The 14320-nt window shown below is 51.5% G+C and overlaps 3 protein-coding genes across 6 annotated transcripts; all 3 read right to left on the bottom strand.

Annotated features, from left to right (window-relative positions):
* Window positions 1–114: 114 nt before the first annotated feature.
* On the bottom strand, window positions 115–4698 carry NCU08378. Of its 2 annotated transcripts, XM_011394897.1 has the most exons (5): window positions 3439–4698; window positions 3209–3352; window positions 3132–3145; window positions 1651–3076; window positions 115–1578 (listed from the first exon to the last, which is right to left on the bottom strand). In XM_011394897.1, the coding sequence occupies exons 1-5, from the start codon at window positions 3475–3477 to the stop codon at window positions 652–654; spliced, it is 2550 nt and encodes an 849-aa protein (XP_011393199.1). In that variant the 5' UTR covers window positions 3478–4698; the 3' UTR covers window positions 115–651. The 2 variants fall into 2 exon arrangements, with proteins under 2 accessions (XP_011393199.1, XP_011393198.1); XM_011394896.1 differs by having other exon boundaries at window positions 1651–3145.
* Window positions 4699–8346: 3648 nt separating this feature from the next.
* Window positions 8347–9658, bottom strand: NCU08379 (hypothetical protein). The gene is made up of 3 exons (XM_960189.2): window positions 9505–9658; window positions 9051–9357; window positions 8347–8931 (listed from the first exon to the last, which is right to left on the bottom strand). The coding sequence occupies exons 1-3, from the start codon at window positions 9505–9507 to the stop codon at window positions 8897–8899; spliced, it is 345 nt and encodes a 114-aa protein (XP_965282.1). The 5' UTR covers window positions 9508–9658; the 3' UTR covers window positions 8347–8896.
* A 690-nt stretch (window positions 9659–10348) lies between these two features.
* Window positions 10349–14148, bottom strand: NCU08380 (plasma membrane phosphatase required for sodium stress response). 3 transcript variants are annotated; one of them, XM_011394899.1, is made up of 6 exons: window positions 13600–13815; window positions 13181–13428; window positions 13038–13082; window positions 12235–12983; window positions 12026–12175; window positions 10474–11967 (listed from the first exon to the last, which is right to left on the bottom strand). In XM_011394899.1, the coding sequence occupies exons 2-6, from the start codon at window positions 13269–13271 to the stop codon at window positions 11656–11658; spliced, it is 1347 nt and encodes a 448-aa protein (XP_011393201.1). In that variant the 5' UTR covers window positions 13272–13428; window positions 13600–13815; the 3' UTR covers window positions 10474–11655. The 3 variants fall into 3 exon arrangements, with proteins under 3 accessions (XP_011393202.1, XP_011393201.1, XP_011393200.1); XM_011394898.1 differs by having other exon boundaries at window positions 13181–13310; XM_011394900.1 differs by lacking the exon at window positions 13181–13428 and having other exon boundaries at window positions 10349–11967; window positions 13600–14148.
* Between the last annotated feature and the right edge of the window lie 172 nt (window positions 14149–14320).

Below are 14320 nucleotides of genomic sequence, written 5' to 3'. Positions count from 1 at the left end.
GACATTTCATCTCAGTAGGTAGAGGTACTAAGGAAGGAGTAAAAGTTCGCAGCAGGGCCGGAAGTACCTCTGTTAGTGAAGCACATTCTTCAGTAGAGGTATGTAAAAACTCAACGCTCTACTACCGCCTCTAATAGATTTCTCGCCAGTGTACCTGGGTGCCATAAGAAGGGTTCTTGCTTCTATGGAACCGTCCGGTAACATGATTCCCCAGCTGCGGTTGGTTGTACTGTACTAGTCTACAATACAGTTGACTGACCCGGAAGTGTTCACAGGTTCAGCGAACCTTTGTTCAATTCATTTCAATAACTTTACTTGGTCTACTTTTGTTTATTTCCGCTCCCTTAAACCTAACAAGCTCACACCACCCACCACACCAGAAAAGAATCAATAAGGGCGCGGCGGGTTTCAACAACTCCTCGCACCCCTCGATCATGCAATGCAGGTTTTGCACCAACAACTTCAGTCCCAGAAATAGCGCTCCTAGACGCCAATACTCCCCCCTCCCCCCTTTCCCCTAGCTGCTTATCCCTCTACACTACATCTACTCCCTATGCTTTCTCGACTTTTCGTACTACAGTTGGAGCACTCCTCGACCGCCTCCAGATCACCAACCCCACTACCGGATAAACATCCAAAAGGCCTATCGCACTACGATAGGAACCGTGAACTCTTCTTCCTCCCCATGCTGAAGCTGAACCGGTCTCGCAGCGGCGGCTTCTCGAACCTCTCCGGAGCCGTAGGGGGCGGGCCGAGTATGGAGGACGTCGAGGCTGACCTAGACGCTCGCACGTCTCTCTTGATACCGTCTGGCGTCGTCATGGATCTCATCGGCGAGCTCGGCAGGTGGTGATTGTGGGAATAAATGCCGTTCGGTCCTCGTGACGTGGGCGATAACGGCGACGACGGCGACGACGGCGAGAATCCGCCAAAGCGGTTGCCACCATGACCATCACCAGTCGTCGCGCGGCTACTCGCGTTGCTCTCAGCCACGCCGTTGCTGGTCATACTGTCGTTGCTCCTCTGCTCTGTACTGCTGCTTTCCGCCCTGTCACTCTTGTCTTTGTCGCTGCTTTTCTCGGACTTGTCGCTGCCACCGCCACCACCACCACTACCACCACCACCGCCGGTCTTTCCCAGAAAAGCAAAGCTCTTGCGTGAGAGAGACTTGCCACCCAGGCCGGCGCGATTGAACAGCCTGGGACTGCTGGGGCCACTCTTAGTGCCTGTTTCAGCGGCTGCCGCCTCCTTCTTGCGCCTTTTTTCTTCCTCGGCCGCCAGCTGTTTGCTCTCGCGCATGACCTTTGCCAGCTGCTCCTGCTCTTTTTGCTGTACTCCGCGCTTCTTTGCGACCTTCTCGAGACGCTCCTTTTCTGCGAGCCTTGCTGCCTCTTTCTCGGCGGCTTTTCGGGCCTTTTCCTGTGCTTTCTCTTGGGCTTTCTGTTCCTTTTTCTCCTTGGTAAGTTCATCCTTGGATTTGGGCGGAACCGTGGCCGCCTCGTCCGCCTTCGTTATGACGGCAGGGGCCGGAGGTGGTGCCGCAACTAGAGGATGGGAGAAAGGCTCGGGTCCGGGGGTCTGGGTCGGCGTTGAAGATTGTAAGATACTGGCAATTCCGCCTGGAGCTGTTTGGGCGTGAGCAAGGCTTACCGATGGGTCAAGGTCTTCGACCGGTACTGTCGGCTGACTGTTGACCTTTGTTAAGGAGTCATTTCCGGTCCCGTTCGTTTGTTCCGCACCGGCTGCCAGGTCGGCTGCTTGGGTGGCTAACCTCATCTCTTCTAGTCCTTCGGCATCCAACTCTTCCCTCATCTTCTCAAAGGTGACTTCCTGGTAGAATAGTACGTAGGCGCAAGCCATGCCTGGCTTGTCACCAAAGAAGTTCGCCACGAAATTCTTGTCAACGGGCTCGACCATTTCGTCATCGAACAAAACCCAGCCCCGATCCTTGGTCTTGATAATTGACACGTAGTGTCCGTGGTAGGCGTTACCTCCAATATGGACAATAACTGCGTATAACTCGTAAATCCTGTCCGGGTCTTCAGCATCGTCCGTCGTATTGAACATGCGAAGATAATATGGGTAGACGACACGATGAAACAGCTTTTGGAGTCGGCTGTAGTCCTCGGTATACTTGAACCTCTTCAGATGCAACGCCAAAACCTTTGGTAGCTTCTTAATCTTCATCCTCTTTTCGGCCTCTTGCAAGCCGCCACAACGATCGCAGTGAAACTTGTTCCTCTCGCAAAGCATCTCCTCTGCGGAAAATTTCCGTAGGCATGACGTTACCGAAGAATGCTCTTCCAGATCGATTGAGAGATCCAAAAACGTTTCGTCTCGTTGTGACACCGTCTCGCAAGTCAAGCACCTGGTTTCGGAAACTAGGACGCCTTCAAAAATGTCGTGCACCCAGCTTGTCTCTGGCGTCCTGAGGTTGGATGCCATCAAGCTCCTCGTAAGGCTTGGAGATGACGATTGTTGGTTCAATGGAGACGATGTCGTTCCAATCTCCTTCCTGCTCTCCTGCATACGCCTAGCATATGCCTCCACATTCGAGATAACATCGTTCAATACAAGGCCGTAAAATTCGTGTGCGTCTTGGTGCATAGAATTGCGGAACATTTCATTGTCGCGCTTGAAGATATCCAGAAAGCGCTGTGGGCTGATGACACCGGTCCTGGAGTTGCTTTGAATCAGAGCAGTAAAAATATCCTTGAGCCCGGTGAACGTGCATTCCTCCATGCCGTACGCATCTGGATTTTCCTGGGTCAACTCCAACACGGGTCCTTTAATCATGGCCTGCTTTTTCTTGTATTCTGGGGCATCAGGCCTGTCTTCGGGTCGTATCGGTTGCGTTATTGGCATCGGTATTGGTCCAGGAGTGAACCCTTGCCGCGGTTTGGGCAATTGCTTGCCGGGCGTCGCCGCATTTCCGTTGACTTGTACCGGTGGCCGTATCGAGACTTTGACCTTGCTCGTATTGCCTTCTGACGTGTTATTTGAAGGCGGGTAGTTAACGACATTCTCTCGGAAAGGTTCCGAATAGTATAACGCTTGAAGGATCGAATTGCAGTAGCTGTTTCCCTGGGGTCAACATAAAACTTCACTGTCATCGGCCGGATGGTGCATACCATGTGTTGCCAAACTACAAAAGTCATTTGTGTTAGCGACATCATCCACACAGCAAGATTCCAGAATGCGATCCTACATTTTCCAAGCCAAAGTACTTGTCGCTTCCGTCTTCCCGCAGAGGCCCAGCATTTTGCAGTATTCTCTCAAGGGGAGTCAATTCCACCGCCGGCTCGTCCTTTTTGTTCTTAGACGAGGCATTGCTGTCGGTTTTGGAGCTTCCCTGCATGAGCTTGTTAGCGACACCAAAGATCCTGTCAAGACTCGTCCGTAGGGAGGACAGAAGTCAAAAGGAGTTATCCAACATACTGCACCTGCGCCTTTGAGTTTATTGAAGAACCCTGCCATAATGCTATGGGTGAAAGGTAAATTGGAGGAGCGCGTAGGTAGTTTGGGGCCAAGTCACAGTGTTGGCGACAGCTGCGCAGCATAAGCTCGGACAGGCGACGGCAGCGAGCAGCGTTGTATCTGTAACCATTCGCAAAAAAAAAACGAACTGCAGTGATATGTCCGAGTCCGAAGAAGAGAGTAACGAAGGTCGCTTCGAGATTGAAGAGAATGCGGAGGCACGCGCGACCGGTGCGCAAAGTGAGAATCGTCTTGGGGGGCCGGCTCGTTGTGGCTCAATGCGATGCTGCGATGCGTATGCAGCTACCAGCTGGCAGTGGCCAGTCAGGCAAAGGAGTTGGTGAATGCTCCTCCTATCAGGATCCTGTCAAACGACTCGCTGGGCCTGTCGCAAGATCGGTTTACGACTTTAGATGGCAGAACTGAGGCCAATATCCGTCGAAGCTGTGGAAGACAGCTAGGGCGACGACTGGAGAGACGAGCGGGCAAAGACGGAGAATGGGAGTGGAGCGGATGGCCTCCAGGTTGGACGGATGACGGGCGGCGGTACGGAGGATACTTTTAGACATGCGGCGGAAGTTTGAATCAGGAGTTCAGGAGCTGGCATGCACGCTGTAAGCCAAGCAAGCAGGTTGAGTAGCCTTCCTTAGAGAGCTTGGGAGCCAAGCTATATCGACGACACCGTAGTAGTGGTCCTTGTCCGACGAACGATGGAAGGTGCATAGAAGCCTGGATAGAGCCTCTATAAAGCTATGATTTGTTGCCAAGGAATAGAGTAGAGTCGAGGACTGCAGGATAGGAATTGGCTTGCCGCGATTTGTAGCGAACGTATACTGTATAGTGGAGAGATGTCAACCAGACCCGGGTCTGGGGACCCGACGGGAGATGGGAAGAGAGTCTGCGGGATGGTGATGGGTTGACTGGTTGCCCTGACTCCCCGAGGCAGTGCCGAGTGGTACTTGTTGGTAATCTCAGCGTTTCTTCACTAATTCTGCTGTTGTCGGCTCGCAGTGGCCGTTGCAACTTCCAGCATTCTCGCGCTGGTTCTGTCTCCTGCTTGCCTGATTCTGGCATGAATGGGGACGGAGTGAACAGTGCGCGAGTCGTGTGAATTGGCCAGGAATGGGGGCATTCCCGTCTGTTTTCCCTTCTAGTGGTGTGAGACTGGCGAGACTGAGCACTACTACCTCTTTTGGGACCCGACGTTGAGGTTGAGAGGTGGATTTCCGGAGTGAAAGTGGAAGTGAAAAGCCGGCGGGGGCGCCCGGATGAATTGCACTACAGGGTACCTAACAGTCTAGTATCTAACCTGTAGGTATCCACGCGGATGGGCTGCAGGTGGCTTCTCACACGGGCAGCAGACAGGCGCTCTGCCCCTGGCGGGCACTTCAGCGTCCACTTCACCACAGTCACTGCCCGCTCACTGCCTCCTCTCCCCATTCACACAGCCTGGGTTGTCATTGCCCGTCTTGCAAGTTGCAACAGCCCGGCGAAATGACGTTGAACATCAATGATCACCTAGTCTAGGTACCGCCTGTTGATCTTGGCACTCAATTATCTCCCGGCCCCTTTCTCAAACATGGCCACTGGATCCGGGTTGAGCATAACCTACAGTACTTAACTTTGCGATCAGCTTGGTTTCATGATGATTGTAAACATCGAGTACAAGAGCATTCATAGGGAGAACCTGTCATTTGCTCGGTCTTTTTCTGGCCAAGAACTCGGCGAACACGACAGCAAGTCTCGCGTGATGGGGCAGGTTACGAGGGCGCGTGCCTAGAGGTAGTGTATGTATGTCTACGTATTCGTCTTCTCGCTCTTGTTTCTCAAATGTTGGGCATTCGGACTTGATGTGCAATCTTACCTGCCCAGCTGAGTAAAGTGTGCCTGGGGGCCACGAGGTTGGAATCGCTAACTTAACACAACGGCGAAACGGCACCAATGGGAGAAGCAGTGGAAGATTCGACTATCCCCGGACCTTACCACATCGATCATGATGTTCTCCACTTGCCGACCTCAACCGAACAACGCTCGTCATCATGTCAACCGGGATCCTCCTTCATCAAGTGAGTGAATCTTCCAACGAGGACGGCTGGTGATGGCCACAATCTAGTGTATGGTGAGAAATCGCAGAGCTGCGCATGTACCAATTTTACACGCTATGGTCTATCATCTGAGCTTCGTGGCGGCCGACGACTATCCCACTCTTCACACCATCACAGACAAACATAGTTAAAGAGGAGACTTCTCAGACCACTTTTCCCGTAGCAGCAGACGTTACCTCTAGAAAAGCTGTGGTTGCAATATAGGGTCGGTCATAACAACCACACCAAAACGGCAGAACCGGCCGGCTGGGCTTCTCGATTCTAGGCGTCCATTCAATTTCATGCAAAGAGAGGCACCAGTGTTCCCATGGGACCACCTTGTTGTTGATCAGAACTCGAATGGCTGGCGGACAACCCCGCTACCAAGCTGCCGAGGGAGCATTAATATAAACTCATGCGGCACGTTGGGGATGGCTCAGGGTGCTTGATGGTAAAGTATTTCAGGGTCGTCATGTTTCCCATAGAAACTACGCTGCTGACCAGTTACCATATACCGTTAGCATACATGTGTAGGCATCTCCGACGAATCCTTATACATTGACCCTACCATCTCAGCGTAAGATGGTTGATGGACAGCAACGTCGCCTGCGTTTGTAACTCACGCTCGCACGTGTTAAATTGAGCTGAGTCCTTTGCCATTTTGGTTGTTCGATAAAGTGAACACAGAACGTCCGTCCACACTCTTCAGATACCCATACAGCTTGTTGCGGTCCTTAGGGACATGTCACGACACGGGTATTTGCCCACCGCCTATTCTTTCCCTCATTCAAGAGGGAGAAGAGGCTGACGAAGTGCATACACATACATAGCTTGGGATCAGCCACCACTTAGATACATGCAACAGTCAGATCGCCCGCGATGCAGGGCCGCCATCGCGGGAACGATATGTACCAGCCAAAAGCAAGGCACAGGTGGAGAGGGGTTCTTGGCCGGCACCAGCCAAGGGGGGGGGGATAAGCCGTTCTCATAGCGAGCGTAGCTCGCTGCGCGCAGTATCTGCACCCGACTCGAGTCTTACCCGCTGGGCGGTTTTACATCACTTTGAAGTCCGCAAGTTGATCGTTCGTGGAACCCAAGTGGATGTGATGCGCATGGCTTCCTCGCATTAGCGCTGCCGGAGCTTTTTGCGTGGAATGTTCTACAGTACCATGGGACAGCATGAGGATCCAAGACATACATTCTCAGACCAACCCTAATAATAACCACAGTTCGACTCAAAACTCGACAAGGGGAAAGCCTAGGTAGAAGAAGCCTTACCCCTAGGACATATCCTGCCGGAAGCAGTCCCAACAATTCCACATATACTATAACAAGGGAATTCCCTCTTCGAATCGTAGTACCTCAGTGCAAACATGTTTACACGTTCTACATCTTCTGAGGTTATATGCAACGCACCGGCGTTACTGTTGGGGGAAGCATTTACGTACCTCTACCCATATACGTACGCACTGCATACAAACCATCAACTAACCGAACCCTGGAAATATGTGAACTCGATTCTTCTCACGTCCTCCCTTTTCCTATCTATTTATCTCTTCAAAGGCGCTGGAGGGTGGAGACATCAAACATCGCCGTCTTGCATACAATTTCTGGAGGGCATGAATGTTGGAGTATGCTTACAGATTATGCCTGAATATCAGGAACCCTAAAGCCCTATGCCCTGAGTCTATACGGTACTTGTGCCGTTCAATTTCTCAGTATACACGACTGCATTATACGAAGCGCTTATATGAGAGGGAAAAAAGAAAAATCCAAAATAAAAATCGACGTGACACAGCATCACCGCTCCAACAACAAGGCTGCATCTGATACCGTCTTACAGCCCAGTTGCCTTTCGGACGACCAACATCCAACATAGTGACATACACAGTCGTCAATGATGAGAATACCAAAGTACCACTCATAAAAATCATCAAGAGTCGAGCATTCAACCTTCGACATACACACACACCTCCCAAAGCGACATCGCTTCCGGCCTTTTCCCATACTGAAAGACTTGTTTAAACAGAAGCCAAGAACACATGATGTTTTTCTAAACTTCCTGAACGACCATTCAAATTGCCCCTTAGAAGACCAAAGTCAAGTCCGGAGTACATACACTGACTAGCACAGGTCTCACCTTGGAATCGAACGGCACAAGAAGACCTCGGAGGCGTAGCCTGAGATGGACGGACGATAAGGCGTCACACTTTCGTTTTCAAGAAATCAATGCGATAAGAGATGAGCGAGAGGTACATAACGCGGCTAAGTAGCGTCATTGTGAAGATTGTTTCCGGCGAAGCCTACCTGTGAATGAAGCCCAGCTTATGGACCGCGTCGATAGCCAAGACGATAGTTGTGGGAAAGCCAGTTGGTATGGGGGTATAGAGACTAGGAAGAGTCTCTGTTCATATTCCCTTGAGACTATGATCTAGATTGAGACGGAAATTAGTTGTCGGAGGGCTAGCAGGCGACGACGAAACGGGCTCGATTCTGGAGTAATTGTCCAACGAGAGAGGAGAAACGAAAACCACTGCAGGTAGCATAGATATAGCCGAAAGGGTGTGTCAGTGGATAGGCAAGGCGAAGTCAAGGCGGCCCAGGGCACGGACTTCCAACGTCATCCAACTACAAGGGAGAAGAGACACTCACAAAGAACGGGTGAAAGACACGAGTATGGTAATCCCGTCTACCTTCCACAAAAAGAGGAAATCAATTGTCATCGTATAAGCCAGGTTACATGGTTAAAACAAACAGTAAAAAAAAAAAAAAAAAGAGCCAATAATCATTCCCCACCAGAATCATCATCCCCTCAAAACTCTGAAAGCCGCTGGGGGATATCTATGCGCTCTGGGAGACCTAAAAAGGTTTGCATGGGTTCCACCGTTTTCTTAAACCCTTTCATGAGCAAATTCCTTTTGGTTGGCCATGAATTTTCCACCAGTCCCCAGATTCCCAAACGCGTCCACCCTATTTATCCCTTGATATCCTTCCTTCTGTTATTATGTACGAAGCGAAACAAGCACCCCAGCCGAGCTCAGGGGCGCCTACTACCGGCACTACCCACTACCTCTCCCGAAATACTGTTGTGTCTTTGGGCAAATGAGACAGATCATTGAATGGTTTATCGTTTCCCGTCAAGACCGTAGCAGCAAGGAGGTTCCATCTGTGCCATTGTGTGTTTCGTGTGAATATGGCATAGTTGTTGTATGTCGCTGTCATTCATCGTTTCGGGTTTTGTCTCAACCACTACTTTATGGAGAGTGAGCCGCCGCGGCAAAAGAGAAACCAAATCGCTCCGGATAAGCATTGTTGTTTGCTGATGCTCAGCCCGTTTAGCTGGAGAATTTGCGGGTGATCTTGGCAATGACTGAAGAAGAAAAGGTATGTCAGCTATGTGTTCGCCGCTGTTTATCTGCCTAAAACAAACCCCGTTGTTTCAAGAAAACTGCAAGGCGTTGCCCAAGAGATAAGACGGACTAAACGTACTGTGAAGAGCGACGACGCTGAAGATGAAGACCAGCGACAGAACCAGGACAACAACGGGGTCGACCTTGAGGCCGGGGCTCTCGTCGGTGTAAAGACGGAGCATGGTGCTGCTGGAGCCACCGGCGCCAGCGGCGCGCGTGCTGTTGGGGCGAGCATTGGCAATCTTCTCCTTCTGGTCGGCAGCAGCACGGCGACGGATGGCGGTACGAGCACCGCCCGGGGGAGGAGGCGAGGAGGGGCGCGCAGAGCTAACACCGGTAGAGCCGCCAGCGGGCGGGGAGCTGGGCGAGGAGGCACGGGGAGAAGACTGGTTGGGGTTGCACCGTTAGCTATGTTACAGTATCACGTATTTCACAATGCGATCAGAAAGTAGCAGAACATGGTTCATGAGGCATTGTGATCATATGAACAGCAAGCAGAGAGAAGCTAGCTGCTGTAGACTTGCAGAACGTACCATTGTGACAAAGAATATTAAGAGGAGATTAAGCTGCAAAAAGAAGGAAAAGGAATGAAGCGGGAAAAGGAGGGTATTTTAAAAGTATCGCTCCTGCTTTGAATTGTCGTCGCGTGGATGGTGGTGTAGTGATGATCGTGGCCGTGATTCAATGGTGGAAGCTTTTGGGAGATGCGAGGATGCCTACCTTGTTTAGTTCCACGGGTCCCCCTAATAATCGCGGGCCTGGTCTGTGCTTCCAATTGAGGCCACGGTTTGGAAAGATTGCTTGCCGGCCGGACCAAGCGAGCCAAAGCTGGGCTTGCCGCTCGCCGGGGCTGGCAAGGTGAAAGCTTGGACCGCAAGTCCGTCTCATTCCGCCGGGCATTCGCCGAGCACGCATAATTCGGTGGGTCCTGGTTGAAAGCTGCGCTTTGGGGCCGGAAGTTCGCAAGGCACACGCTGACACGGTACCTGAGCGGCTCCTTGTTACTCCTGCAGGGTTGAGACGAACGGATCTGGTCAAGAAACTGTGGGGGCATTCTTCAAATCCCCGGATTTCAGGTGCAAATCGGACGGATGCCAAGCGACGTTGCAGGGTCCCCTGCCCCTTGCATCGCTGCAGTGATCGTGGTCACCATCGCCATCAGCTCAACATGAGGTTCTTGTTGCAACGAAGTGCATAACGAACGATGAAGCGGTGTAGAACTATATAATAAGGCTTTACGTTAATTCGATGAGCTTGATGCTTCCGTGAACGAATATTTTTTAATTGCTACGTAAGGGACCGAACCCAGAGGGATATACCAAAAGCAGCTTCAACCGGCCAAGTCACCATTGCGATTTGGAATATCCCATACGAGGAGGCTTTGCGATTGATTGATGGGGGCTCTAGGCTACTACTGCACAATCGTGTGGTCACGTCAACCTTCCGTTTTGGCTTTCGATTGCCCTGTCTCTCCCAGAAATTTGGTAAAAGGATTCTAGTGTACACGGGAATGCCAACGTCGATCTATTACTTCAAGTGGCTTGTTTGATACTGATGCTTCTTTGATGGTAACTTGGAGTTGTGTAAATTCTAGACGAACAGTTGAGGTGAGCAGCGGGGAACGAGACCATTCACCCGCAGTGGGCCTGATGCTTCTTGCTAAAGGTGTCGCCCAGATCGCCATGTTCTTTTCTGCACCTTTGATCCAAGTCACTGCGCCAAATGAATCCTGGCAGCCAATTAATACCCGTCGGTCTACCCACTGAGCGAATCTTTGGAGAGAGTCGGTAATTGCTTCGATCAATTCAGTAGCGTGGGTATTTCTGGGGTATAACGGGAGGCCAGATGCTGTTGTCTTTTTTTTATCCCTCCGAGCCAGCAAGGAGCGAGCATTCAAAACATCCATTGTATACATGTTATGACAAAGAACAGTGTGCCTGTGAGTAAGGGGGAATTAGAAGAGAAGCCCGATGGGAGAAGAAGTAGATGAGAAACCGGGAGGACACATGATAAAAAAGACAAAAAGCTGACAAAAGAAAACAACACTATAAACACCCTACAAGTACTCGGGTGTATGTGCGCGCTAAGCAAGAACTTTGCGCCCGCTGACAAGCAAGACAAACCAACCACAGTACAACACCGTTCCTCCGCTGGCAGCTCGGAACAAGAAATCATGGCACTGGGTGATGCTGCATCCATCTCTTCCCTCCCTCATTCCCCCTGCCGTTCGATAGTTGAAGCCCGGCGTTATGACAAGGACGTCGCTGTGTACGGATGGCTTTTACGCTTCACACTGGGTTGCACCACGCCAGCAATCCCCCAGTTTCTTTCAGATCGATTCTCGAATTATGCCTGACCCATCAGCACTTTCTCTCGCCGTTTTCATTTGACGGAGCTTGGAACGATTAGGCACAAGAGCGGTAATCCTGCGCATATCCCTTCATATGCAACGGGCCGCCATTCGGGTGGCCGTAATCTCTCGGATCTGTGAAGGTGGGGTCGTAACCAAATAGTCATGTCTGCGAAACCCGCCCAGGCCAGATTTAGATGATTAGACAGTATGACGCAGTTACGCCTCTTCGCTTGAGACAAATATGAACCAAAACACTCCGCAATGAACGGGCCTTTGGGCCATACATACGCGAGGTGTATGATCAACACGGAAAGCTTTCAAGCTGAACGCTTCAAAGAGTGACGTCCAGAACCAGGCTAACGTCTTGCACGTTGGCACCAGCAAGGTCTTCTAGAACGGGAATGAGATCCAATAGCTCGTTGTCATGCGCATCTGAGAACCAACTGCTGATGGGTACGGCGTGTTGAGGGTGGAAAATGTACGAGGTTGGTGAGTTGTCGATGATAATGGTGTCTTTAAGGTCACGTCCAACCTGTGACAGGTCTTTGACGTAGTTTCCTTGATGGTTGTAGCAACTTTCGCGGAAAAGACGATGGTGGACAACATTGTGGATGTCCAACTGGTCCAGCAGCGGATCACCGTACTGAGCATCGTTAGTATTTGAGTTGCCAAAAGCTTTTGAATGGTTCCATTTCACATACCTTGGAAACCGATGCAGTGAAGACAACAACTTCGTAAAGCTCGCCAACTCTCTTCATAAACTGGTCTACACCTGGCCGCTTGATGACATAGACATTATGGTAGTTGCCTTCGATTTCAACAGGTATCGTGAAATCGGCCTGGTGAAGGATCTATAATTCGAACTGTCAGCAAGCGAACTAGAAAGTAGGAAGATGGGTGCAGAACTAACCTTGAAGGAGCTGTGTACGAGGGTTTCATCCAAATCTAGAACAAGGCACTTCTTACCCTTGAACTCAGGTGCTTGAGGAGGCAGTAGGAACTTCTGAGGTTGGTCGGGAGGAAAGACCGGAGGGCTCTCAATTAGCGCGCCGCTTGTTGGCGTAGTTGTAGCTGCGGGAACCGGGCCCGGAGGTGGCGGGGGAAGGTTTGTGTACGATTCCTCAGTCGTGGCATCGGCCGCATGTGAAGCTTGTTGTGATTCCTCAGCGGCATCAGGCATCTGCACGTCCCCTTCCTCGTCCTTCTCATTGACCACCTCCTCAACCACCTCCACTTCCTTGTTGGTCTGCTGTGGCGGCTCTACCGATGCCAGTGGGCTACTTGAGCCGGGGCCAACGATCGTTGTCTGCTTTGACTCTCCATCCTTTTCGCCAACTGTCGACTGATCCTGAGTACTCGTTCCTGATACCCGCTTCCCGTTCTTCGACTGTTCCTGGGTCGGCTGAGATTGCTGAGCTGGCTCCTTCTCAGAAAGATGGGTCTTGCTCGCGGAGGGCTGCTCGGACGGGGTTGCTGTTCGCCTGCTCGCGGTCGCCGGTCTAACGGGGATCCTGTCGAGCTTGTTGCTTGGTACCGGGGTGTCGAGGCCGTTCGCATCATCAGGGACGCCGCAGCAGCCAAAGATGGCGAGGAAGCCGCCCTTCTTCTTCTTGGGCGCTACCGGGTTCGAGTTGCTCATGGCGGCGGTTGCTCTAGTTCCTGTACACAACTGGTTAATAAATGGGTTGCCGTCCAAATTCCAATATAACGTACTGCTTCTTGAGTTTCTCGAGTTTCCACCGATGCTGTCACGGTCGCCTGTAATACCGCCAATTAGCCCATTTGCACTGCATGAAAATTGAAAGGCTCATAAATCATGACTGTGATTCGAAAGGTCACACGTAGGCGGTCGCTACCTCTTTTAGTTGCCATTGCTTCGTCGTGGGTCCGCATCTCCTTCGAACTGCCAGGGCCTGACAGGGTTGTGTCGTCCGCGCTCAATGCCATTTTAGATGGTGTCTTTGATTACGGATAGAAAATGAATGTCTGGACCCCTCAACGCAGAGAGCTATCAGCGCGTGGTCTTAGGGATTGCGTCGTAGTAGGAGCTGAAGTTTGCGGCGGTTGGGTTTGAATAGTAAGGCGTAGGAGACCCGTTGACAGCCTTGCAGCACCAATTAATTGGGGAATGGGGGCAGCGCGATGCGATCAGTGGCAACGTGGATGGCAGGCAGCGACAGAGGCAGCCAGCGAGACAGGAACAACGAAGGTGAAACGAACTGTTTGGAACGTTGGACTGCATTGAAATTGTAAAGAAGAGAAAAAAGTCACCAACCTCTTGTTCCCAACCGAATCCAGCTTTCGCCAATCTAATAAGGCCTAGCCCCTATACTACCCTTCGTTCGGGAGAGTAGGTATTAGCCCTTGGAGGCCCTGGACTCCTTAACGGGTTTCGGCCGTCTGGTCGATAGGTAGGCGACAGGCTTCGAGTTCCGCAAAAAGTAAAGAGAGATAATGATCGCGACAACGCTGATTCCGGCCGCGGTTGCCGTTGCAGGTGGGAAAATTGGCGCGCGGAGGCCGAAAGCGTCGGGGGGTATGTCGGCAGGAGGTCGACCAGAAACACAGTCACACACGGGCACGCCTTGCGTGCTTGATTAGCCAGAAAGGACCCAGAACCTAGAAGGGCACAAAAACAAAGATCAAGAAGGGGTATCGAGGACCAAAAGGGCGGGCCAAAGAAGGAGAAACGGCGACGACGTGGTGGACGGGCCGGAGGGTTGGGCAGATGCAGAAAAGAGGGAAAGAAGGGCGTATCAAAAGCTGGAGGTCGTGAGAGCGCAAGCGAAATGATTGACTTTAAAGGTTATGGGGTCGCTTCTAGGATTGTTCACGGCGCAGAGAGGACGATTGGGAAGCGGATGCGACGAGAGAGGATTAGTGGATTGCCCCGAAGAGATTAGCCAGCGACCGAATGACCATCAGTCGACGCCAGTACGGCCCTGCGCAGTGCAGCAGGATAAGATGGGATAGCTGGCCATGCAATTTTAGTGGTG

Source organism: Neurospora crassa, linkage group I (assembly GCF_000182925.2).
Source record: "Neurospora crassa OR74A linkage group I, whole genome shotgun sequence".
Taxonomy (NCBI): Eukaryota; Fungi; Ascomycota; class Sordariomycetes; order Sordariales; family Sordariaceae; genus Neurospora; species Neurospora crassa.
The sequence above is the reverse complement of the archived record's forward strand: the minus strand, read 5'-3'. Positions and strand labels throughout refer to the sequence as shown.